At 45.9% G+C, this 23,771-nt stretch overlaps 1 protein-coding gene across 1 annotated transcript in view; it reads left to right on the forward strand.

Annotated features, from left to right (window-relative positions):
- Positions 1-23,771, forward strand: part of LOC119442014 (importin-5-like) — a 38,400-nt gene that overhangs the window by 12,404 nt on the left and 2,225 nt on the right. The window contains exons 6-18 of the mRNA XM_037706716.2: positions 1,582-1,707; positions 2,519-2,730; positions 5,380-5,486; positions 7,102-7,226; positions 11,189-11,671; positions 14,113-14,196; positions 14,274-14,406; positions 15,711-15,772; positions 15,841-16,170; positions 16,584-16,751; positions 19,067-19,189; positions 19,418-19,492; positions 23,218-23,591. Of these exons, the coding sequence (XP_037562644.1) occupies positions 1,582-1,707; positions 2,519-2,730; positions 5,380-5,486; positions 7,102-7,226; positions 11,189-11,671; positions 14,113-14,196; positions 14,274-14,406; positions 15,711-15,772; positions 15,841-16,170; positions 16,584-16,751; positions 19,067-19,189; positions 19,418-19,492; positions 23,218-23,591 (2,402 nt within the window). The remainder of the gene's footprint in view (positions 1-1,581; positions 1,708-2,518; positions 2,731-5,379; positions 5,487-7,101; positions 7,227-11,188; positions 11,672-14,112; positions 14,197-14,273; positions 14,407-15,710; positions 15,773-15,840; positions 16,171-16,583; positions 16,752-19,066; positions 19,190-19,417; positions 19,493-23,217; positions 23,592-23,771) is intronic.

Raw genomic sequence — 23,771 nt, forward strand, 5'->3', positions numbered from 1 at the left:
TAAGCTCCCTAGGGCTTAGGGAGGGATGCAAAGCAAAATGTCATTACTTCAAACATAAGTAGCTTAGCTATCCCATTATTTTTTAAAAACATACTCGAGGGACATTTCCTGTGTGCAGCCTCGGAATTTCAACTTGTGATCAGGGGGTGGGACTCCTGTGCCAATTGCATCATTTTGATACAAACGCAGATTCCTGTGCCAAACATGGAAAATTGGCCGAAATTGCGCCACTCTGCGCCAGAACGACTTCGGCATGTGTGCTCCGGCAGTGTTTGCGAAGAGCGCGTGGATTCGTTCTCCGAAAAAGAGTGTGGCCGATCACATTCCGCAGACCACGCGACGGCGCCTCCCGCAGTTTCTCGTGATTTTCATGCTTATAACATTGGACTTTTCGGCGCTTCCGGCAAGTGGCCGGCGCGCACGTGGCCACTCCCGGCTGTTGTCACTGCTGTCGGATCGGCCAGGGCGGCTGCATTTAGAATGTACTACTAGAATATGGTTGATTTTGCCGAGTGGTGCGGCGCTCCCGAGCTGAGTCGCAAAAGAACGAAAAGTAGGCTGAGGGCACTGCGAGCGAACTAGAAATTATAGGGAGGCGCACACTGCAGTGGGTTCAGCAGGCGGGTGTCTCTATCTACAGGACCAGTATACCGCAAAAATAATACAATCTGTTTTTATGGCCATATGGGCGAGGCCTGAGCCATTTTTACATATCGCGAAGGGCTAATGGCGGATTTGGAATAAAATGTCGCAGTTTCGCCCGAAAGGCGAAGCATCGATTGCGATTGGTAGACAGCTATACGAAGTAAGGATAGTAGTCTTATTGTCCGTATAAACTTGTAAATATTGGCTTACTAAATTAACAAGCATGGTGTCACACATGCACAAGCAAACGTGAACACATCTTACTCGATGACCGCAGAAACTCGCTGTCTAAATGCTGGAGTGAGGAATCGTGGCAGCAGCAGCGAGCGAATTGACCTTCGTGCTGCCTCGCTTCAACGCGAACTAAGCGGCGAAAACACAGCACGCAAGAAGCTATGAGCACTCGCACTCTTTCCCCATCGCAGCAAAGACAGATTTGAATAGTTTTACGTTATATCAGCTCATGGTTGATTGCGGCACTCTGGGCCTGTGGTGATATATGGTGACCCAGAAATTATGTTAGCGCCTCGATTGGACCGCATAATTTGAGAGCATTTTCCGCTATCATAATGAGTGTCGGTGCGGGAATATATAGTTTGATTGTAGTTCCACTGAAGTTTTCGGCTCTGCAGGAAAACATGCGCCGTGCCAATGCTCGACCCACTCTTCCATATTCTAGTATGCTGTAGCTACAAAGCGGGCTTCTACTACGCCCTTTGTGTTGGTTTATTCTCTGTTTCATCGTGGTTTCGAAGTGCGCTGCCATATTCCATTATTCCACCAAAATTCAGATCAGCTGCTCCAAAATGAATTTGGGCAGTCCCACCCCGGTGTGAGCAAAACATTAAACTAAATGTGATGTGGGACATCTCTTGGCGATATGTAACCATTCATTGTTGTTGGTGTTTCCTGTAATGGCTGGCCGACTGTGTGCAGGTGGTGTCTGAAAGCATAGAGGGCTTGGAAGACGACAGTGTGCTGAAGTGCTTCGTCGACCTGGCTGAGGCTTGTCCACGCTTCTTTCGGCCCCATTTGGACAGCCTCATGCAAGTGTTTCTGAGGGTAAGCTGTTATTGTTGACTCATTGTAATCGTAGCCCTGCAAGCATAACAGCAGCTCTAAGTCGGAAACTTGAGTTCCGTGCTCACACGGCTGTACAGCATTAAGGTGTGTCATTTCATATCGCGATTGTTTCAGCAAAATGCCTGAACTTGATAATAAGCAAATAGGTGAGAGGCATGACATTCACTAGCACAAGCAGCGCTCGCCCGGTCACCGAAAATGTCGGGACTATAAGCACGCGCTTGTGGCCAGTCATGCTACGCTGCATGCGCTGCGCCAGCCAAAATGCCGTCTCCTCTACACTTCGACATGCGCACCGTCGGGTGCTCTCTTCGGAGCATGCGCAGAACGACCCCTAACCCGCGCGCCACTTTAAATGGCTGTCTGTGACCGTTGGCGGAGCTGCGTGGGTGCGTTTTAGAGTGCATGCCCGCCGCAAAGCTGCGTGGCCAACGTGCTCCCATGCACTAGCACTCTCCCCATCCACGATGGCGCAGAGTTCAAATTAACGATGGCGGTGCAGATTTCAGTGTGAATTAGCAGGATGCTGTTACATAAGTGCTTTCAATACATCGTTGGATGGACTGCGGCGGCTACTTCGAATTATCCAAAATTTCGAATGAACGAGTTGTGAATTAATACGCTTTTACTGTATAAACAAAACTTGCGATGGGGCCTCTTGAGGGGTCCTGCGAGGATCTGTCGGTTGGAGTATAGACCCAAAAGTTGCATTGAGTGCAGCATGAGCCAGTAGATCCTCAAAGATAGGTGGCAGCTGTGGGTGTCTTACTCGGGTGTTTTTCGAGTGTAGGTGACTGGGGAGCCCTCGGTGCCCGACACATGGCGGCACCTGTGCCTGGAGACAATGGTGACGCTGGCAGAGAGCGCACCGGCCATGGTGCGGAAACTGGCTGGCAGGCATGTGGCCCTCCTTGTTCCCCAGCTGCTGCACATGATGGTCCAATTGGAGGAGGAACCTGACTGGGCCGTCCAGGACGAAGTCCTTGACGAGGACCACGATAGGTGCTGTGGCATTTTGCAGTACTGGCTTATATAAAGTGTGGCCTAGTCTCAAGGCACGTAATGTTAAAGGGGGGTTTATCTTACCTTAGGATATTTCTATATTCTGTTGTAGCACATTATGCATCATTTACTGTGGTGACACTAGAGAAGCAATTGCTGCAGCATGTTTATTTTTTTCCGCTGAACACACAATTTCCGATCGCACTGTACTGGTTGACCTGATACTGTCGTAATTACAGAAGTGTTGTGGGATTGAGTGTAGCAATGCAGTCGGCACCGCTAAATTAACAGTAGCAGTTGCATGGGTTCTCAACCATGGATGTGTCGGACAGACCCCTTGCAAGGAGGGTGTGGGGAGTCAAAGGTTTATTTTTTTTTTCTGACGAAAAATTGGCAACGAACATTGGGACATCTTTTATTTCTTTATTATCTTGTGCAGATTGCTGCTGCACTTCCGAGAGCAGGTCCCAGAACTGGGAATGAGTCAAGGCTAAAAAAAACTCAATATTTGTCTTTTTTTAGGTGTGTGCAAATATCCAAATTTTCAAATACGAATTGCTTTGAAAATTGAAACTAATATTGAATAATGATATGCACATGCAGTTATTAGCAAGTTGGGTTATTTTGATGTGTTGGAACTTTGCAATTACATTGTCAGTATTACAAAACTAGACTAGTAAGCTGTTATAATAATATTTGGCTCATGTTAACTTGGAAAATTTAGCACCTAATTTCCACTAGCTGTTCACGCCAGTCTGTGCCTTTTTATACCACATCAAATGCCCATAGACTGGAAGGCATTTGACCCTGTGCCAGTGGTCACTCGTCGTACTTTCTGTCAAGCGATAAGTTCATAATTGGTGGGGGAGGGGGGGAGTTCGTAAAAAAAAAATTTTACAAATGCACACACAAATTCGTGGCTCTTGCTACTGAATTGCTCGATTTCCCACAAAGTTTAGACGCTTTGTAGCTAAGTGTGCTTTACAGTCGTAATTTCCCCAGCAGCACGAAATTGTCACAAAATTCAACACAATATAGCCCATGTACAGTGAAACCCCGATTATACGAGTTTGAGGGAACCACGTGAAACCGTTGTATAATCCGGGCATCGTATAATTGAAAAACTAAGAATCTAGGTAGGGGGGGGGGGGGTGTCGCTCAGTTGGCTCAGTCTTGCCCCAAAAAATGGATACATACTATCTGAATAAGCCCGCAACATGAACCTGCATTGCTCAAAGAAAGGTAGATTAAATTATTAAAAAGAATTACCGTATTTATTTAATTGTAATGCAAGGTTTTTTCACGAGTTTAATTTCTTGAACTCGACCCTCGCGTTTTATTCGAATAATGGTAAAATTGACCTTTGCAAAATATACTAAATCCCGCGGCCTTTAGCATTATGTTCGCAACCTGTAACCTTGCGTCTCAATCCGATCCATAGACAAGTCGACCAAAACCAGAACTTGTTTTTGGTTGGAATCGACGCTGTTTTCGCTGTGGGAACAGCGGCAGGCCAGGCCCCCTTTGAATGCGTGGCCAGTCGGAAAGGCTCTATGGAACTTGAAGTGGCCTCTTACTGACCCCGAATGAAATGGTTGTGCGGTCTTTTACGAAATACTTAAATCTCAAACAAGTTCGATGGCATGGAAGATGACTTGATTCTCGGGTGATCACTCTTGGAGATAGTTTCGCTCTCGTGAGACGCTGATAGTGAGCTTAGGACAGTGCCAGAAACACTTCAACGCTTGTCGGGGACGCTTTCAGTGCCAAATCACGCGAGAAAGTGAAACTATCTACGAATGTGATCGCCCGAGAATATCGCCCAAGGAAATCTTCGTCTCCTCTTCAGATGACGACGCTGAGTGAAGAGAACTAGTTTCCGAATTGCAATTCCTTGAATAAAGGTGCCATTTCTTTTTCCGTGCATCCCACGTTACATTCGCGTGACCGGAAAGTAGCCCCTCGTGTTACATTCGGCTAAATACGGTATTGCACGCCTGCTATCAGCCGGCAGCAGTGTGCTCACGTGCCAGTTTGTGCTACTTAAGGCTTTTTTTTTTCTTTCTTTCTTTTTCTCGGGCAGTACGAAAGAGGCGTCGTACAAGGCGGGGTCAGTGTAAAATTGCGTCGTTTAATAAAGGCTTTTCGTACATTATTTTCATATGGTTTAGCCGGGACCAAACCAATTCGACGTAAAGTGCGGGTCGTCACATGACTGGGGGACATATAATTGAGGTTCCACTGTATTCTTAGATTAGATAAAACAAATGCTAAGAACCGTGATTGCTCTCGCGCAGCCAGCAAAATATTCAAATTGATTATAATATTTGTATCCAACCGAATATTCGAACATTATCGGATATCTGTTTCGAATCAAATATTAAAAATATAATATTCGATATTATTGAAACTTTTCTAATATTCGCACACCCCTATTTCGCGGGCGTGGGTTTTGCGGACCCCCCAAAAATGGCTTCGCAGCCCCCCCACCCCACCATGTGGGTGCTGTCGTCCTATCCCACCATGTGGTGGTGTAGGATGACAGCACCCGCCTAATGGGCCTCCGTGGCCCCCCTCACATGAATCTATGTTGCGAAAATTATTTAATCCGGAGTACACTTGATAATCTCATTATTGTGTGGCATGCAGTGATCCTGTGGTTGGGGAGTCGTCACTGGACCGTCTGGCCTGCAGCCTAGGGGGCAAGACGGTGCTGCCACTGGTCATGCAGTGCGTCACCCAGATGCTCAGCTCTGGTGAGGCCAAGCAGTGGGGCAGCAATATATAGGCAGGGGCGCCAATTGACGATGGGGTGAGCCTGTGCTTGACCCTAGCTGTGATGCCCTCTGCTAGAACAAATGCAATGGGGGCCAGAGTGGCGTGTGTCCCTTCTGGTGGGCATTGCGTCTCATGAGCCTCCAACATTTCGGATACCTTTCTTTCTTCACTTGGTGGGAAGCGGTGGGAAGCCTGGCAGGAATCTTTTAAACTGTTAGCAGGAAAACTAACCTGGCTACAGATTCGTGGAACATTACTGTGCTTGAGTGCAGTTTACTATATTAGTGTTCCTTTACAATCCTATTGTCGTTGACTGACATGAGGGCCGGCCTATCAAAACAATGTCCATTAAGTTCTCTGAAATTAATGCCAGTTCTTCGTAGGTTCCGTTCTTCAATTTTTATGTGTACTGTGTGCAAAACACCCGAAGTTTGTGTGATCGTGATTGCTGTTGTGGTATCTATCTACCATAGAAGCATGTAAAAAAGCCATCAAACGTTGCATTTGAGTTTTGCTAGCATGAACTTTAAAAAATAACAGTACTCCTCTAGTCAGGGATGCTCGAGCATGAGACGGCATGCACACGCTTGACTGTCAGCCGCACTAGCAGCATATCAAAAGTTGGTTTTGTTTCCGGCAAGAACGGGCAAATTTGCTTGTGTGCTTAGAGGCCCAGTAAAAAAAGAATTTCTCTTACTGTCATAGCGTTCCAACTGAACTTGTGGACTGCTGCCACCGCTGGCAATGCGATTTCGGATCTCTCGCAACATTTTTACTTTGCCACACAATAACTTTTGTCTGTATAGTATTGCACAACTCGAAATGCATGAGTAACAAAAAATTGAAATTGGTGTCACTGCTCTCGATTGCAAGACTGAGCCACAGGAGTGTTAATGTGCTTTTCTGCTGCTGGTGGAGTGAAAGAGCAGGAAAATGTTTTCTGCCCCTTATTATTATTTTTTTTTTATTATTCTAGACTTCAGCATTTGAGTACTTTTGCAGTCTTAAGATCTTAAAAGTTAAATTGCCAGCTGTACACGGGATCACTCTACATATGCAGTGCAAGAAATTTCTTATGTAGTGCATGTGAGATTTATGTGTGGAAACGGTCGCCGATTGAACAGATCTGTATTCCCATCTCATCAAATCCGTGGAGTGTTAGGAACAAGAACCAGATAGGTGTACCCATTGTGCGTGTTCTATCCTCCTGTGTGACCTTGGTTGAATGGCAGGATTGTGGATTGGTCAAAAGCACTCAGTGAGCAAGCCCTCCATTCTCTGAGACATGCTGCTGTTCTCTTCTCATTCCTAGTTAGATTATAGAACGAATACCTTTTGCTGTGCTGTGTAGAGTTGATGAGAGAGTGCTGACTCGTAAGGTACTTGCATTTTAGGTGCGAGCAAGCTGGGTATGAGATAATGGATCCGGTATTTAGTTTTTATTCGTGATTTTGTTTACGTATAAAGGAGCTGTAATGCCAGTCTTTTTTGGAGACTGCTCAGGCTATTTTGTAATATGTGATCTCAGATGTTGTAAAATCTCTCTATTGATTGTGGTTCAGCACTGAATGTGAGTGGTTCGTTCTGATGCAGAGGACTGGCGGCAGCGGCATGCGGCGTTGATGGCAGTTTCGGCAGCTGGCGAGGGCTGCCACAAACAGATGGAAGGCATGCTGCCACAGTTGGTGGATGGCATTCTCAAGTATCTTCAGGACCCTGTGAGTGGCAGGGGCTTTCACTACTGGTTACTAGTACGCAGATGCATACCTGCCAACTTTTGCAATTTTAGTTTTGTAAAATGCCCTATTTTTAGCGCTCGTTTACGATTGTCGTATTGCTAAATATTTTATGATTTTTCATTTGTGTATAGTTTAGGGCAAAAAACAAAAACTAAAAGAAAAAGACAAATACAGCTGCTGAATTATAATTTATGGCCCAATTTTTCGGACCCATTGATTATACGGGTGCACCTGTGTGGCAGCGACATCAACTGATAAAACGAATTTATGACAGCAACCAGTTCTTCAACAGTCACATGAATGTTGCATTAATAAACTTCATAAACTTTTCTGCTTGTCTGTGGCATAGATAATTGTTGCTGCGACCATATTGAGCAGGGTGGCCGTTCACAGCACCCCTGCATAACAAAATCTGCGAATCTTTAATACACAGTAAGAATAAGACTAATCAAATGAATTTTTAGTATATTTTAACTAATTTTAGTACCGTATTTTTGCGTGCATAATCCACACCAAAAGTTATAAAAATTTAACAATGAAGTCGGGTGCGGGTTATCTGTGCACTTTGCCTTGCTGTGTGGCTTCACGACAGTGCCACACCTTAAGGCAAGGTTCTCCGCCATTCAAAGTTTCATTATCTCCTAGAGAAACCCACCCTCCCCCCTCCCTTTTGTGTTGAAGCTTCCTTCTCCTCTCCTTTAGATCGCCCATTCACCTCCTCTTTATGGGTCGCCATTTTGTATTTAGTAAGCGAATAGTGCATGTGGTGCTGACGCCAGCAAACTATACTCGCGGCCAACTTTCTGTGGCAATAAAGGGAGCGCTACAAAGGCAAAGCGCGCCCAAATGAGAGCGCTTCTGAGAAGAGTCCCCCGTTTAAATCCACGTTAGTTTAGGCTGGGGAAGAGAAAGCACAAACACCTATTAGCAACAGTTAAATAAGACATGACACACCACTGAGCGTAAAAATTTGGTTATCTTGCGGCTTTTCCGTTCCGCGTCTGAGCAAACGTGAAACCGTCGCACGTGGTCGACGATTCAGTGTCTGTTACGAGCAACCAAAAGCACTGTCAGCTGCTGCCGGACTACTTGACGCGGTAACACACGTGCAACAGCCAAGCGCCCATAGCTTTTCCTTCGTTGCCACAGAAAGTTGTCCGCGAGTATAGAACTCTGGTCACGATGAGCTGTTCTCAACGGCCGTCTTTTGTAGAAAAAGCTGAAGATAACGCTGTAGTCGCATAACGGAGGAAATCACTATTTGAGCTTGTGGATTGTGTATGACACATCACCTGCTTCGCGGCACTCCCTCAGTCTGTGCAAAAAGCGCTTCGCTATACAGCAGAAATCCAAATAACCGTTGGAATATTCGGCTCAGTTGCGTTTGCTCCGTCGCCATTGCCCATTCAAGGGCTGTTCTGTCCACGCAGTTGTCCTCTGTCGTGTGAATGCTAAAGTCGCATGACACGTGACTGCTTCGTCCGCGATCACTTTTGTCACGTGAATCCAGCTATCAGCATTACCGACGATGGGGGAACGGAACTGCTGCTCAAAGATACGACGTGAACAAGTCATGCATCCGAGAATAGAGATTGTTTTTGCAAAGATTTGAGTGTTGTTGTATGCAGTTACATCTGCTAGTTTTATAAATGCATTTTTTTTTTTTTTCATCTTCTTTCCAGGCTGTTGTAATTTTTGGTGCTGGTTATATGAAATAGTGGGTTATATGTGGAAAAAAATATTTTTTGCCTTCCACTGTATTCTTCAAATTCTAAGGTTGGCAGGTGTGTAAATGCAAGGACCATATTTGTTTTGTCAGAGGAGTACAGAACACTTATTCTACAGAAATAGAAGCAATAACTACGCTTTGTTATTGGAACTGCAGTATGGGCAGATGCTTTGTAACATTACAGCTGTGAAAGGAAAAGATAGTATGGCAGAAGGGCTGTGCATCTGTTTGGGAGCTCACAGAACACGTAAAAAAAAAAAAGAAGAATAATCATTCATCTGCATAAAGATCATGTTTTAAATCAGGGGTTCTCAAGCATGTTCGTTTCAGGGAACCCTGCTAAGCTCCATGAAGCGCCAAGGAACCCCCCCCCCCCCCCCCATTTAACCGAATTAAAATGTCCTAATTAACCGAATGTCGAATTACCCAAGGTATCAAGAAAACAATAAATGAATGCTTACTACGTCAAGAGGCTTTTATTTACTAAATGAATTAGCAAATCTTGTTTCTATTTTGCACAAGAACAGTGCGGCACCCGCCGCGGTGGCTCAGTTAGCAAAGGCGTTTCGTGGCTGAGCACGAGGTCACGGGATCAAATCCCGGCCGTGGCGGCCGCATTTCGATGGAGGCGAAATGCAAAAACTTTTGCCCGTGTACGTGCTTGCGTTGTAGTGCATGTTAAAGAACCGCAGGTGGTCAACATTAATCCGGAGCCCTCCACTACGGCGTACCTCACAGTCAGAACTGGTTTTGGCACGTAAAACCTTTGAAAGAAGAAGAGCAGTGCGGAAGCTGAAGTTCTCGTCATCTCATGACTTACTTGAGCTAGCAGCGGCGAAGGCCTCGCGACATCCTTCGCAGCACGGCCGCGGCGCGCGTCTTCATCTGAGACACGCTTTTCACTACCGCGCGCACATCCCGATTATTTTTTCGCTAGTGAGCTGGTCGCCAACAAATAGCCCGCCCATCGCGATGTAGCCGGTGCTCTTCATCTTCGACAGCTTTGCACTGAGTCAAAGCGAAACTACTGCTTACCGCAACCGCTGCGGAGAAAACCGCGGCCGTTATCGACGAGATCATGGTCGGCGACCTTGCGGTTCAGAAGGCAGGCGGCCGACGCCATAGCCGACGCACTCACCAAGTCAAAACGAAACTACCGTTTGCTGCAACAAGTGCGCACGAAACCGCGGTCGCTATCGACGCGATCATGGATGGCGACTACACAGCTGCGAAAGGTACGCAGCCGACGCGTGCACCGTCAAAACGAAACTACTATTTCCCGCAACCGCTGCTGCGGACGAAACTGTGCTGGTTATCGACGCGATCATAGATCGCGATTACGCACTTATGAAGGCACGCGGCTAGCCGCCAACGCGGTGTTACGCGCGGCGATTAACGCAAGAATAAAGGCTTTGAGGACACAATTAGGCACGAAGAGTTCCGGCGTTGCTGTCAGTCACGTATAGCGTACGATTGCCGCTGAGGACCATACCAATGAGGACTGCATCGCTTCGTTTTTGGACGCTAGCGCCGTTTTAGCTCTTTTGCGGCGCGCACTTCTGGTGCTCCGCGCATCAGTTTTTTTTGTTTTTTTTTATTCCTCCGAAGTATAACATCAGTGCGCACGTACGCTATCGGCACCTACCCTATCTACAAACGGGAGAAATGCGCACGGTGGTAAGTTAGAGCCTCCGAGATTCAAGTGCGAAAGCTTAGGCGCGCTGCCCATGGCTGCCCGTTTTCGGAGATTGGGTGGCTAGAAGCTGTTGCGGATTTATTGCGCAGTTCGCGCGTTGCCGTTACGCACTGTGATGTGCTTTTTGACACTCGGGCATAGGTAATTGAGGTTCTGTGGATCAAGCGCACCTCGTGTTCGCCGTTTTCGCCACTTGGCGAGCGCGGGACCACGGAAAACTTATCAGTGGCTCGCGGAACCCCGAGCAGGGGCCTGCGGAACCCCCGGGTTCCGCGGAACCCACTTTGAGAACCCATGTTTTAAATAACTAGTTATTCATAGTGGCCAAACAAGGAATGTTTCAGACTGGCACCAATGCTTCAGCAAAGGGACTTCTCTTTGTCTGCTGTTAAATATAAGTTCGCTTGGTGAAACGTTGGTGGAAGTGCGAGATGTCCCTTGTTCGATCACTATATCATTTCAAGTCCGCATCCTCCTTTGAACTTCTGTCTTACACCTAGTGGTGCTTGCACGCAGCATCCTCGTGTGCGATACGCCGCCTGCAATGCACTGGGCCAGATGGCGACAGACTTCTCACCAACCTTTGAGAAGCGCTTCCACGATCGCGTGATCCCAGGCCTCGCCCTGCTGCTGGAGGACCACAGTAACCCGCGGGTGCAAGCGCATGCAGGTGCCGCACTCGTCAACTTCTTCGAAGACTGCCCCAAGCTGGTGCTGTTGCCCTACTTGGACGCAGTGGTGCAAAAAATTGAGGCAGTGCTCAACAGCAAGATGCGTGAGCTGGTCGAGAAAGGCACCAAGCTCATGCTGGAGCAGATTGTGGTCACTCTGGCTGCTCTAGCTGACCGTGCTGAGGAGAAGTTTGTGGACTACTATGACCGTTTCATGCCCTGCCTGAAGTACATCATCCAGAATGCCTCCACCCCCGAACTGCAGCTGCTGCGAGGAAAGGCCATCGAGTGTGTCAGCCTTATTGGACTTGCTGTAGGCCGAGAAAAGGTGGGTGTAGGGTTAAGGACTTCTGATTTCTAGTGAATATTGTGGTTCATTCAAGGTTCTCCCCAGAAATTTTTATGTGTGGGTATTTCACGACCATGGGGGAAAGCATACTATAGAAAGCGCGATTTTCTCAACTTATAATCAAGATTTTTTTCTAATATTGTCCCACATGATAAAGGAACACCTGAGAATCTCGGGGGGGAAAACAAAATGAGAATCAGTAACTTTGAACAAATCGACCATTCTGAATGCTTAGAGTGGGTGTTAAACTGGAGTGGGTGGTATTTTCCCTGCTGCCCACCGTGGAACTAACCCTGGTGGGAGACATGTTAGTGAAGATGGTCAGTTTGGTCAAAATTTCATGTTCCTTGCTTTTTCTTCCCTAATCCTATGACATTCCTTTATCATGTGGTTGAATGTTAATGAAATACAGTAAAACCTCGGTGATAGGATCCGGCTGGTATAAATTTTGATGTGATAACAGATTCGTAACATTCCCCGGCCGAGATACATTGCTCGCAATGCGAAAAAAAAATTGGCTGTTCCGAATGCGTTGCTATGTCACTGCGGATCATACGAATGCGGGAACAACAGCTGCGGCGGCCGAGTCAGCGAAGCGACCGGCACAGACAAGCTGGAACGGCGGGATCTGGGAGGGATCTATAGTTTCCAAGCAACTGGGTACGTCGCGATGCTGCGCAATCTCTCATTGGTTCCCCCATCCAGCACACCGGGGGGGGGTAAACATGGTTTCATCCGAAAGGTGAAGCAACGATTGCGATACTAACTTAGTAGACAGCTGTACGAAGTAAGGATAGTAGTTTTACCAGTCGTATAAACTTGTAAACATTCCCTTACTAACTAAATTAATGAGCAAGGTGTCACGCGCGCACAGGTACACATGAACAGATCTCGCTTGAGGACCACGGGCACTCGCTGTCGAAATGCCGGCGTGAGGAAGCGCAGTAGCAGTAGCGAGCGAATTGACCTTCCTGCTGTCTGTTGCTTCAAAGTGAACTAAATGTCAAAAGCGCAGAGCATACGAAGCTACCGCCACTAGGTGCACTTTGTCAACATCGCAGTTCATTTTGACGATGAGGCCCGCGTGGGCGCACACTTTGCCCATGTTGCAGATTTGTAGCCATAAACAAATATGCTTTGAGAGTAAACTTACATGAGCTGCATAGCAGTGCTTACCTATTTATTTCAAGTACCTTACAGAAACCAAGAATGAGTGATGGGGCATTATCACAAAAAAGCTACAGATCATTCTTTGCTGACCAGTAGTGTGCAGGGGCACCAAATAATGCCCAGGGGAGGCCTGTGCCTGACCTTGGTTTAATAGTCCCTGCAAAAACAAGTGGGGGCTAGAGTGGCGAGCGTCCCTCTTGCTTGGACTGTTACGTCTCATAATCCCCCAACATGGGCTCTTTTGATTATGTGGAGGCATTCAGTATTCGCAGTCCTGATGGAAAGCATTGTGTGATTTGTGTCTTAGAGGAGGTCTTTTGTCATGTTGAGATGTTTGTGTGCATACAATTGCTGTTAGCAGTTATCCATATGATATCTACCCTTAGCTGCAGCAATCTTGGAGCTTTGATGTGCATTTGCAGAACATTGCAACTATATTTGGTGACTGGCATCTTAACTGCCTGTATCTACCAGAGCTCTCCAGTCATAAATGTTATGAGACTCCCCTTGTGCCTCATGTTTCTGTATTCAGACATGCTGATAGGCTAAATGTGTGAGCTTCTGCCAATTGTGACGCCGCCTATAGGCAAGAAAAAAACGCAAAAGTGTGATGTCCACCACATTGAGGTTACTTCATCAAGCAGCACAACAAAAAGAGTAAATGTTCTAGCAACGCATTATGCAACATACCGTAAAACAGGCCTTTCTAAGCAGCATTCTTTTTATGTATTTTTAAAGATGGCTGCCATTTGGCCAATATTGTTTATTAATTTTTATTTTTTAAGCTAGAAAGAGGAGACCAAAATGAAAACGCATAACCTTACATCAAAGCAGTTTTATTTTGTTGCTCACTGGTTGTGCTTGAGTAGAACGAATTACTGCAGATTGTCCTCCAGGTGCACAGTGAAACCTCATCAGTATGTATCTGGCGGTAATTGGATGACTATGCAATAAACAGCAGTACGAATTAACCGGCAACTGCAAATGAGCGTTTGAGCGCCACCACATGTACAGAAATGTACTGAGTGAGAACCGACACTGCTTCTTTTAAACATAGTGCCAGCTGTAGATAATGCGCTATCAACCAGTCAAATCAACAAAATTTTGCATCTGAAGTTTTCTATGGAACAGAATGCCACTTTCTCTACAGCATCATGGACTGCAGAGAAGCGAGAAAAGATCTGTGTGCCACTTCATGGTAGTCCAAAGCAGACTTGTGCTGATGAAAGGGTCATTTTTGTCCTTTGCAGTTCATCGCTGATGCGAGTGATGTGATGGACATGCTGCTGAAGACACAAACAGGAGACATAGAAATCAGTGAGGACAATCCACAGGTGTGTAATTTTCTTTGGAAGGGCACCAAGTTTTTTGCATTGAGAACAAGAGCTTGAGATACTTTCTGCTTTTGCAGCTCTCATACATGATATCTGCGTGGGCCCGGATCTGCAAAATATTGGGCAAGCAGTTCGAACCTTACCTCCCTTATGTGATGGGACCAGTGCTCAAGGCAGCTGCTCTCAAGCCTGAAATTGCCCTCATGGACAGTAAGTAGTCAAGCCATAGTGTCGATTATCACTCATGTTATAGTTTGCTTTCTCAGATGGGCAATTATTATTGTTATTACTTTAATTAAACCGCAAAAAAAAAAGGCTGGAAAGGCGCTAACCTTTGATTTTATTTCGAAAAACCCACACTGAAAAAAGTTTCCATGATGTGCACTTAAGCAAAAAATATGCAGCAACTATTACCATATCTGATTTCATATAATCTGTCTTGACAGCCATATCTTAAACTTTGGGTTTATTGCAGTAATAAGAAAAGGGTTTGAAGGCAAATTTTTTACATCACATTCTTTCTCTCATTTCTGTCATATACATAATGTTTCATGTCAATTTTGTCTCACTTTAAATTCTTTAATGTTACAAAGAGGAATAATATCCACTCGTGAGACACTAGAAAATACCAACATGTGCTACAGTAAGTGTTGCTGCCTGTAATAAATCTAGCCATGCTAGCAATGCTGATGTCATGGATTGCAGCTCACCCACATTTTGATAAAATGTTGCAAAAGGGTGTCTGGTTTGATAAAGGCTTGAATTCAATTGGGCTTCAAGTGGGAAATTACTAGTCAACCAAACAGCCAGCCACTACCTGAATTTTGGCCATGAGAGAGCTGAATTGCGGCAAGCTGTAGCTTGATCAACAGCCATATCACAAGCATTAGTTTTGTTTGTCTTTCAGTTATGCTACGAAAACTCTTGCTTGACATCATGATAGCACGTATTGAGTACGTGAAAACCCTTGATGGTTGTACCCCTGCAAGGTTTCAATCATTAGGGAAAACCTGGAATTTTCAGGGAATATCTTGGTTCTGAAAAAAAAAAAAGAAAAACGGGATATTTTTCACCTCGGTTGCATTGAATAAGGGACATGGTACCTAAAATGGTTACTGCGAAGCTAGTGGTATGCCAGAATGAAACAAAGTTTTGTACTCCACAAAGAAATGGTGCCTTTTCTTGTTTTGCGAGTGTGAGCTTGGTGGGGTGGTTGGAATATTATGGAACACATGATTCAGTCAAGTCTGATAATGCATCCCACCTGATTTACAGCTTACCAGCAGTAGTTGAAAATTATGGGCTAGTATAGCAACTTGGCAAGATATAAACCACTGTTCTTTTCTTGCACCTGAACCTCAAGTGTTGTAGCCTGCTAGGGAATTCTAATAAAGTAAGTCAGGGAAAACTCTGGAAAATCATGGGATTTGAAAGTGCCAACATAGTAGACATCCGGCCCTGAAGTGAGGTATTATATATATATATATTTTTTTTTTTCGTTTTTAATTGCGCAGGTGATGACATGAAGGTTGTTGAAGGAGACGAGGACTGGCAGTTTGTCAGCTTTGGAGACCAGGTGAGGAGTGAACTGCAGTGGCTGATGAGGGGAGCCGGGCTGTGAACTGTGTTGTGTGTGTATTGCAGCAAAACTTCGGCATCCGCACGGTGGGCTTAGAGGAGAAGGCAACAGCCTGCCAGATGCTGGTGTGCTATGCACGGGAATTGAAGGAGGGCTTTGCCTCGTATGCTGAGGAAGTGGTCAAGCTGATGGTGCCCATGCTCAAGTTTTACTTCCACGACGCCGTGCGGTCGGCAGCAGCTGAGTCCTTGCCCTGCCTGCTAGAGTGCGCACGTATCCGGGGTGACGCCTACGTGGCCGAGATGTGGCAGTACATCTGCCCTGAACTGCTCAGTGCCATCGATGGGGAGCCGGAGAAGGAAGTCCTGTCTGACCACATGTCCAGCTTCTCACAGGTGTGGAGATTGGGTGTTTTGGGTCTTTTGTTCTGGGGTACCACCTTGTTTAATGCACACATTGGAAAACACATAGAAATGTGTGCAGCAAGAGCTGTTTGATTCCAGTTTTCCTAAGTGGCTCAAAAAGTTAAGGCTAAGGAAAAGCTTTAACGGCTTAACGTTAAAGTGGCCATAGTGGCAAAGATCTCTTCTGCGGCAAGTATTGTTTCCTCAGCTCGGTGATGATGGTATTTTTTTCATAATTGCGTTTCTTCACCAGTATGAATTTGTACGCCTGTTCACCCATTCTTCAACTTGTTTGCAGAGAGCTAATCTTTGGTGAGCGGTTGCTGCTGTACACTGTCACTGTTGCTCTGCTGTTCAGTTTGCATCGTTCTTTATCCGTCTGCTTTTTATGTGTGTTGTTACAGTGCCTGACAGTGCTGGGCACAAAGTGCCTGTCAGAGGAACAGATCAACAGCTTGATTGGGATATTGGACAAGTACCTGCGGGAGCACTTTGAAAGGGCCGATGAGCGCCAGCTGAAGCGTAGGGACGAAGACTATGACGAGCTTGTTGAGGAGGAGCTGCTCGATGAGGTAGGTTGGAGTCCCGCCTATCACTAGGCCTGCCTTGGGATATTGAAGCATGGTGAATAAACCTGCACCCTCGCTAGACAATGCGGTCTTGAATGGCCGAGCCAAATGTCGCTCCTGTACATGGCATCAAGCCTACTATTTCATTCATTAGACCACCCGCCTTTTTTTCAAGTTCTCTGAAATTTCACTCCTTTTCATGTTTACAGTGATGGTCAGATAAGCACATCTTCAGCGCTGCTTCTCTTGTTCAGTGCTACTATGCCAAATAAGAATTTTAAATGGCCGTCTTAAAACATCTTTGGTGTGACTGCCCACCAAACAAAGATCACAGGTTTGCCCTTCAAAATGCTTTATTTCAAAATACCTCACAGTTCTGCAGAGAGGGATTAGGTAAGTGAGGGGAGCATGTGGTTACAGTTCAATTAAAGCTGAAGAGAATTCTGCTACAAAACATTGGCAAGGAAACAAACAAAAATGGCATGCCAAACCACGAAATAAAAGAAAGAAAGAAGAAAAAAAGTGAGACTGCAAAGCAGAAACAAAAAGACCTGGGAAAGGGAAGGGAATGGTATTACAAACGGGTGTCCAAGTACATTTGGCGCTGAGCCGTGCTCCCTCAAGGGCTGCAGAAGATAGCGCCAACCTTTCCCTTTCCCTCAAGAACCACTTATCATCCAAGTACACAGTTTGCACTTTCGTGAAATGAAGTAATGGAAACAACAAACACTAAGGCGGCAATTAAAGAGGGAATTGACACATTACCGGCATTACAAAAGTGTTTGCACAGTGATCATAAAAAAATGCAATAAAAAGATAGCAACAGAATTAGAAACACTGGAAAAGGTCAATATCATGCGTCATCAGTATATGTATGTGCACGGTTCGCAAAAAAAAAAAAAAACGGCGAAAGCTTGGACTAGGCCGTGAAAGCTCAAGACACAGCGAAGCTGGCTGATTGATTGCGTTTCTTGGTTGTAGCTAGGCCTATACTCGTGTAGCTAGGCTGAACTTGGTAGTAGCTAGGTTTGGCCTTGGCGCGCCTGAGTTGAGCTTGGTTATGCTAGGAGCTCTGCAAGCGTGGGTGTATGGCGTAGTGGGTATGACGCTCGCCTGCGGACCTTGAGTACCCGGGTTGAAATCCCGCCTCGGCAAGAAAGTTTAAATTTTTTCTCTCTTTCTTCCTTTCTCTAGCTTTCTTTCTTTCTTTCTCTCTCTCTCCTTCTTTCTCTTTCTCACTCCCAAAGGAAGTTGTGTTGCAATCGTCAGTACAATGCGGCCATATGGTTCCCATAAATGCACATTCTGCAAGCGTGAGTGTATAGCGCAGTGGTTATGATGCTCGCCTTCGGACTGTGGGAACACGGGTTCGAATCCTGCCTTGCCAAGAACGTTCATTTTGTTTTGCTTATTTATTTATTTATCTCTGGGGCGGCGAGCGCAGATGCGTCGGGATGACATCATGGCGCATGCGTAGTAGCGCACAGCTGGCGGGAGCTCGGCGGAGCCATGTCTGTGTGGCATTGCCTGGTTGCCATGGCTACGGTGTGGCAGTTTCTTGATACAAACCACAAATTATGGCTGGCTTAAACTGCTTCACTGTTTAAAAAAAAACCAGCAACAGGCCTTTTACAGAAGAGAAGAACCTGGGAATGTTGCCGCAAACCCATAAAAGCGCTGCTGCATTTCTTTAAATGCACCATCCGATATGGCCAATTGTAATGGACTAAACAATGAATGCTACAGCATAAGTGTGCGTGTTTGCCATGAACATTTTGTGACCATTTGTGCTGTGACATAAAGGTACCCGAAATAGTTTTCATTTTTATCGAAATATGCAATACTTGCCGAAAATAAGCATATTCAATAAAAAGTTGAAACTTTTTCAGCAATAGGTAGGCAACACCAGGCAGAACACCAAGCAAGCTTTACCCCAAGCCACCTACGGCTTCTTGGGAAACTTGTACAAGAGATGTACATTGTATTTTTTCTGCAACTACTGCGTTATAACTCTGTAGTCTGGCATCTTGCATCAGTCTTTCTTCTCTGACCGTGCTTTCAAAAGAGAGCGGGAAGCTTACCCAATTTTTTTCTCGTCCTCTGTTCCTGCTTTAATCAAACAAATGATGCTTGCTGCCTGTCGTTTAATGTTGGCTGAAGAGATTTAGCCAAAAATTTCATGCTGAAATCCGAAACTTGTGAAGAAAATATTTTTATGGTGTGTTGGCTACAGGCAACACTTGTACATAGGGCGTGAAATGGCATTTTTGCCATGAAATGTGTTCACACTAAGATAGACCTTGTATTTGTGTGTGCAGGATGATGAAGATGTCTTTCTGCTGAGCAAAATTGCTGACATCCTGAGGCCACTGCTGTCCTGTTACAAGGAGGAGTTCTTCCCTTACTTCGACAAGCTGCTGCCTCATTTTACAAGGCTGCTGGTGAGCTTCTGCAATATTCTATTTATTCTGTAGGAAGTTACTTTAGTATCGACCGTGGCATCTAGCCGCCCTTCCATATTAGCCTGGCTTGAAGCATTCGTAACCTATTTTATGTTTCCTTATATGAAGGTTTAAAGAAAATTGTTTAAAATAAGAACTGGGCTTGCAAGAGATTGGTTGGATACTGTTTTTAAGGTTTACCCTGTGATATTCTTGTCTTGCCTTTAGGGTCCTGACCGGCCCTGGCCAGACCACCAGTGGGGCCTGTGTGTCTTTGATGACATTGTTGAGTATGGGGGACCGGTAAGTTTGCACTTTTTGCCAGTAGACATCTTTAGCTGTCCTTAGCTGAATCACTGTAAGGTAGTTGCTGTTAGTGGTTTGTACTGCCTGGAATCTAGTTAGTCGCTGCGTACAGGGAAACCTAGGTCTGCTCTTCAACAACCTTGGGTGTACAGCTCGGACCACTTATAATGGAACTGCTTATAGTGCTGTGCTACATATAATGTGGTCTTTCCTGACTCCTGTTTATTTTCATGTAGAACTCGGATGTATACGCGTACCGGTTATGATGTGGTTGCCAGAAAATCCCGCAGACAAGCCGAGGCAGTGCGCACGCTTCTCAGTGAGGCGCACCGGCCGAGGGGAGAACAACGAGGGTGATGCGAAGTAGGAGGAGATGCAGAGGAAGTGAACTGAACGAAGGAGGAACAAAGGGGCTAGGTGGGGATGCGGCGGCAGCGTGCTGGCTCAGGGGTTGCCTAGGCAACAGAGAATCCTTTTGTTCCAGCCACACGTCAGCAGCGCGGCGCGTGGTCTGCACTCAACGCATGCTCATTCTATGTGTGCAGGCTCTTCATATGTGTGCTGAAAGTAAATACAGTTGCTGACTGATCTTTCGGACATGGAAGGGGTTGCAAAAATGTGAATTATCGGGCATGCCGGAAAATCAAATTTCGACGATAGAATCAAATTGCTGATTTTTACAACTCCATCACCGCAGAAAAATTGGTCGAGGCCTGCATCGTCGCAAAGTGCAGATATTCTGCGTATGACCTTGACTCCGCAATGCTGTCAGATTAAGCTGTGTTCTTCAAATTCATTAGTTAGGAATGTTGTCCACACATAAGCTTCTGCCGTTCCTACCAGCACGTACAGATGCAAACTTTTGCTATACGCATTCGCGGTAGTTACCGGCTCATCTCCCATGAACCTCGCTTCACACGTACTACCGTCAGTGCAGCCTGTGCGTGTCATCTCGCACCAGGTCTACGAATACGAACATACATCTCGTATATCAAAGGTGAGCTTCCCGCAATGGCATGCCGCTTGACACCCCCGTCGGCTAGGCGCAACCAGTGCAGTCTCTTCAGGACTCTGCGGCCAACGTCGTGGTTTGGTGCAGAGTCAACTAAATGCTTTGCAGTGGCTGTACGGTACTTGGAGAGGGTAAGAACCACCTCGCTAACGAAAGTGCGGGCATAGTGTCCCGTCAAATGCTGAAATTCAGGGACACTTGGATTCATGGATTGTGGACACATGGCTGCTTGGTCTTCATGTTTTGTACGTTCACAGCCTTTGAAAATTTTGTTTTGGCAATAGTGCGGTACCGCTTTTAGTGTGGAAATTCGCGATGGCTGCGGCTTATTGTTATAAGTAGTCTATTCTCTACTGTCAGATTGTGGCAGAAAACTGCAGAGAAGTGATTTGTCATGAGCTGAAAAGTATGCAGCACACAGCAGTGGTTCCTTGCACTGCTCTTGGAAGCCACAGTTGGCATGGTCACTGACACCTGTAGCATTTTTAATTTGCGAGGTCATGAAACATTTTGCACGCCCAAGTCTCCATGTGTGCTTGTGCGATCGTAATCATCATATCTTCTGGGATGAATGTGATTCTAAATGCACGTCAGCCTTATCACCATGGCATGCAGTTCTGAGGCATCACTTGACCGCGCGCAGACATGCAAATGGCACTGTGAAGGTTGCAAAATTGCACCTATTGCACTGTCCGCAATTGCCTGCAATCTTGAAGGTAAGGTCACTGCTATACCTGCCAAGTCTCCCAGATTTGGACCACTTCTTCAGGTTCTACGATTGACAGGAAAATCTCCCGGAAATTGCTGTTGTGTCCTGTTCCCACAGTCTAGCGCTTTGTCGGGCCACATTGGCAAAAAAAAAAAAAAAAAAATCCAACCCAATCTAATCTAGTTAGAGGTTCATCGCGCAAGATTAAGAAAGTAGTAGGGAAACCCTATACATGCGCTATTTCGTTAACCGCAGAGCCGCTCCTTACGCTGACGGGGTTGTTGGGTGCCCTAGTGGTCTCATTAAGCTAGCCAGCGAATGCTGCCTTCCGCAACTAGCAACACTAGAGTCTCCATCGTTTTCCTCGGCATCAGCCGCTCTGGCATTGCATAGGCCTATGGTCAGTCATGGCTTTAAAAGCAAGGAGCGCTAGCGCAAAAAAAGTACCAAGTATTTTTAATGTAGTGCTCAATCGAAGTGACGCTGGGTATTTTGTTGATTCCAGAGAGCAGTGCAGAGTGCGAACGGCAATTTAACATCAGTTAAATTGCCGCGGGATCAAATCTCGGCCACGGTGGCCGGATTTCGTTGGCGGCAAAATGTAAAAGGGCCCGTGTGCCGTCCATTGGGTGCACGTTAAAGAACCCCAGGTGGTCCAAATTAATCCGGAGTCCCCCACTACGGCGTGCCTCGAAATCAGATGGTGGTTGTGGGACGTAAGACCTGAGAATTTAAATTTTAAAGACTTTTTGAAGGCATAATTAGCAACAACGAAATGTTTACAAAAGTGAGACCTTGATGTTCATGTGGTCATTCGTATATCTTTAAATAAAATTGTAATGAAGTTCATCTTGGGGTACTTAAAAATATTGACATTGGGGGGGGGGGGTTACTGACTGACCCCCCCCCCCCTCGGTCTGAAGATCTCCCGGATTTAGTTTCTCCGAACTTGGCAGGTATGTCACTGCCTAAACCTGACCTTGGTCAACAAAGAGCATAGGAAACGTGATTTATCAAATTGTCAAAACGATTTTTGTGGATTCAGGGCTTACAAGTGCTAGCTGCACACTTTACTGACAGCTGTTTGTATTATCAATGAGCTTGCATGTAGCACGCACAACGGCCTGGGGGGCACAAGTATAGGAATATGGGCCTTTATTTTTAACATTCATCTTGCGCATTGCACCAAGTGGCCTATCATGGCGATTAGTATGGCTACGTCCGTGCTAATGACAAAAGCTGGAAAGAGTTGAAAATGAAATGGATCACAAAAAAATATGGCCCCTGCAACGCACCACCACACGGTTCATGTAGCAATTCGCACATGCTGAATCACTGTACCGTGATTACTGCCGCATTGCAGCACTGCATTTCATTCTAGTGGAGATGGAACATGCTAATCTCATTAAGCAGTGACAACAGCAGTGACTGTCAGTATAATGCACAGAAAGTACGGCCGGGCACGCACTCGCATGCTAGTGACAGATATGAGGTTTGTGTGGACTGTGTGGTTTGTGTAAACACTGGGCAGATACGATTTCTTGCACAAACACCCATTCTCTATAGCTTGAAGTTTACTTTTCTTCCTTCATTGGCATAAAGGCATCTGTGAACGTAATATAGTTGCAAATGTAGGCTATTTCTTTTGTTAAATTTTATTTTTAATGTGAATTTACACGTTTTTGGTTTAACAGTATTTCAAAGTGGCAAATTATTTTTGGTAGACCATGAGATTCGTTGTATTGAGATTTCACTGTACTGAGTGGAGGTGTCGGGTTGCACACAAATTTCTCCTTCGGGTGTGGCTTCATGGTAGTGCTGAGCATAATGCCCTGAAACTGCCCCTCAAGCAGGTTATTGAGCAGCAACTATGTGTTTTAATATTAGAGCAACGTGTTTGAAGTGGGACCTTTTATTTCTGCATTTAGCATTGGGTAGTTTTGGATACTGCTTAGCCAGTGCCATGAATCTACAACTAATTTCTGGCTATTGTCATTACAGGCATGTGAGCGCTATCGTAGCTGCTTCCTGGAGCGGCTACTGGCATTGCTGACAAGCGCCAGTCCCGAGGTGCGGCAGGCAGCCAGCTACGGCATTGGTGTACTCGCACAGTTTGGAGGCGAAGGCTTCACCCAAGCATGTGTTCAGGCTGTGCCAACACTGGTCGCCATGATTGAAGCTCCAGATTCAAGGGCTCCCGAGCGTGTATTTGCCACCGAAAATGCGATCTCGGCTGTCAGCAAGGTGTTACTGTGGCGTTCCCAGGCAGTCAATGCTGATGAACTTATCCCTCGATGGTTTTCGTGGCTGCCTGTCTGGGAGGACGATGAGGAAAACCCACACGTCTATGGGCTGCTCTGTTCACTATTGGAAGTGTATGTACCCCCTGCCTCACCTACTTTTGTTGTGCACAGCTGTTCGTGGTGTATGCTGATTCTGAATTCCTATGGCAGCATTTGTAGCAGCCGACCAGCACTGTAGACAGCAACTCTTGTGTAGATCAGTGTGTGCGGGATCAGAGAGACTAGTTTCAAAGCGAGGATCAGCGTTCTGGC

Source organism: Dermacentor silvarum, chromosome 2 (assembly GCF_013339745.2).
Source record: "Dermacentor silvarum isolate Dsil-2018 chromosome 2, BIME_Dsil_1.4, whole genome shotgun sequence".
NCBI lineage: Eukaryota > Metazoa > Arthropoda > Arachnida > Ixodida > Ixodidae > Dermacentor > Dermacentor silvarum.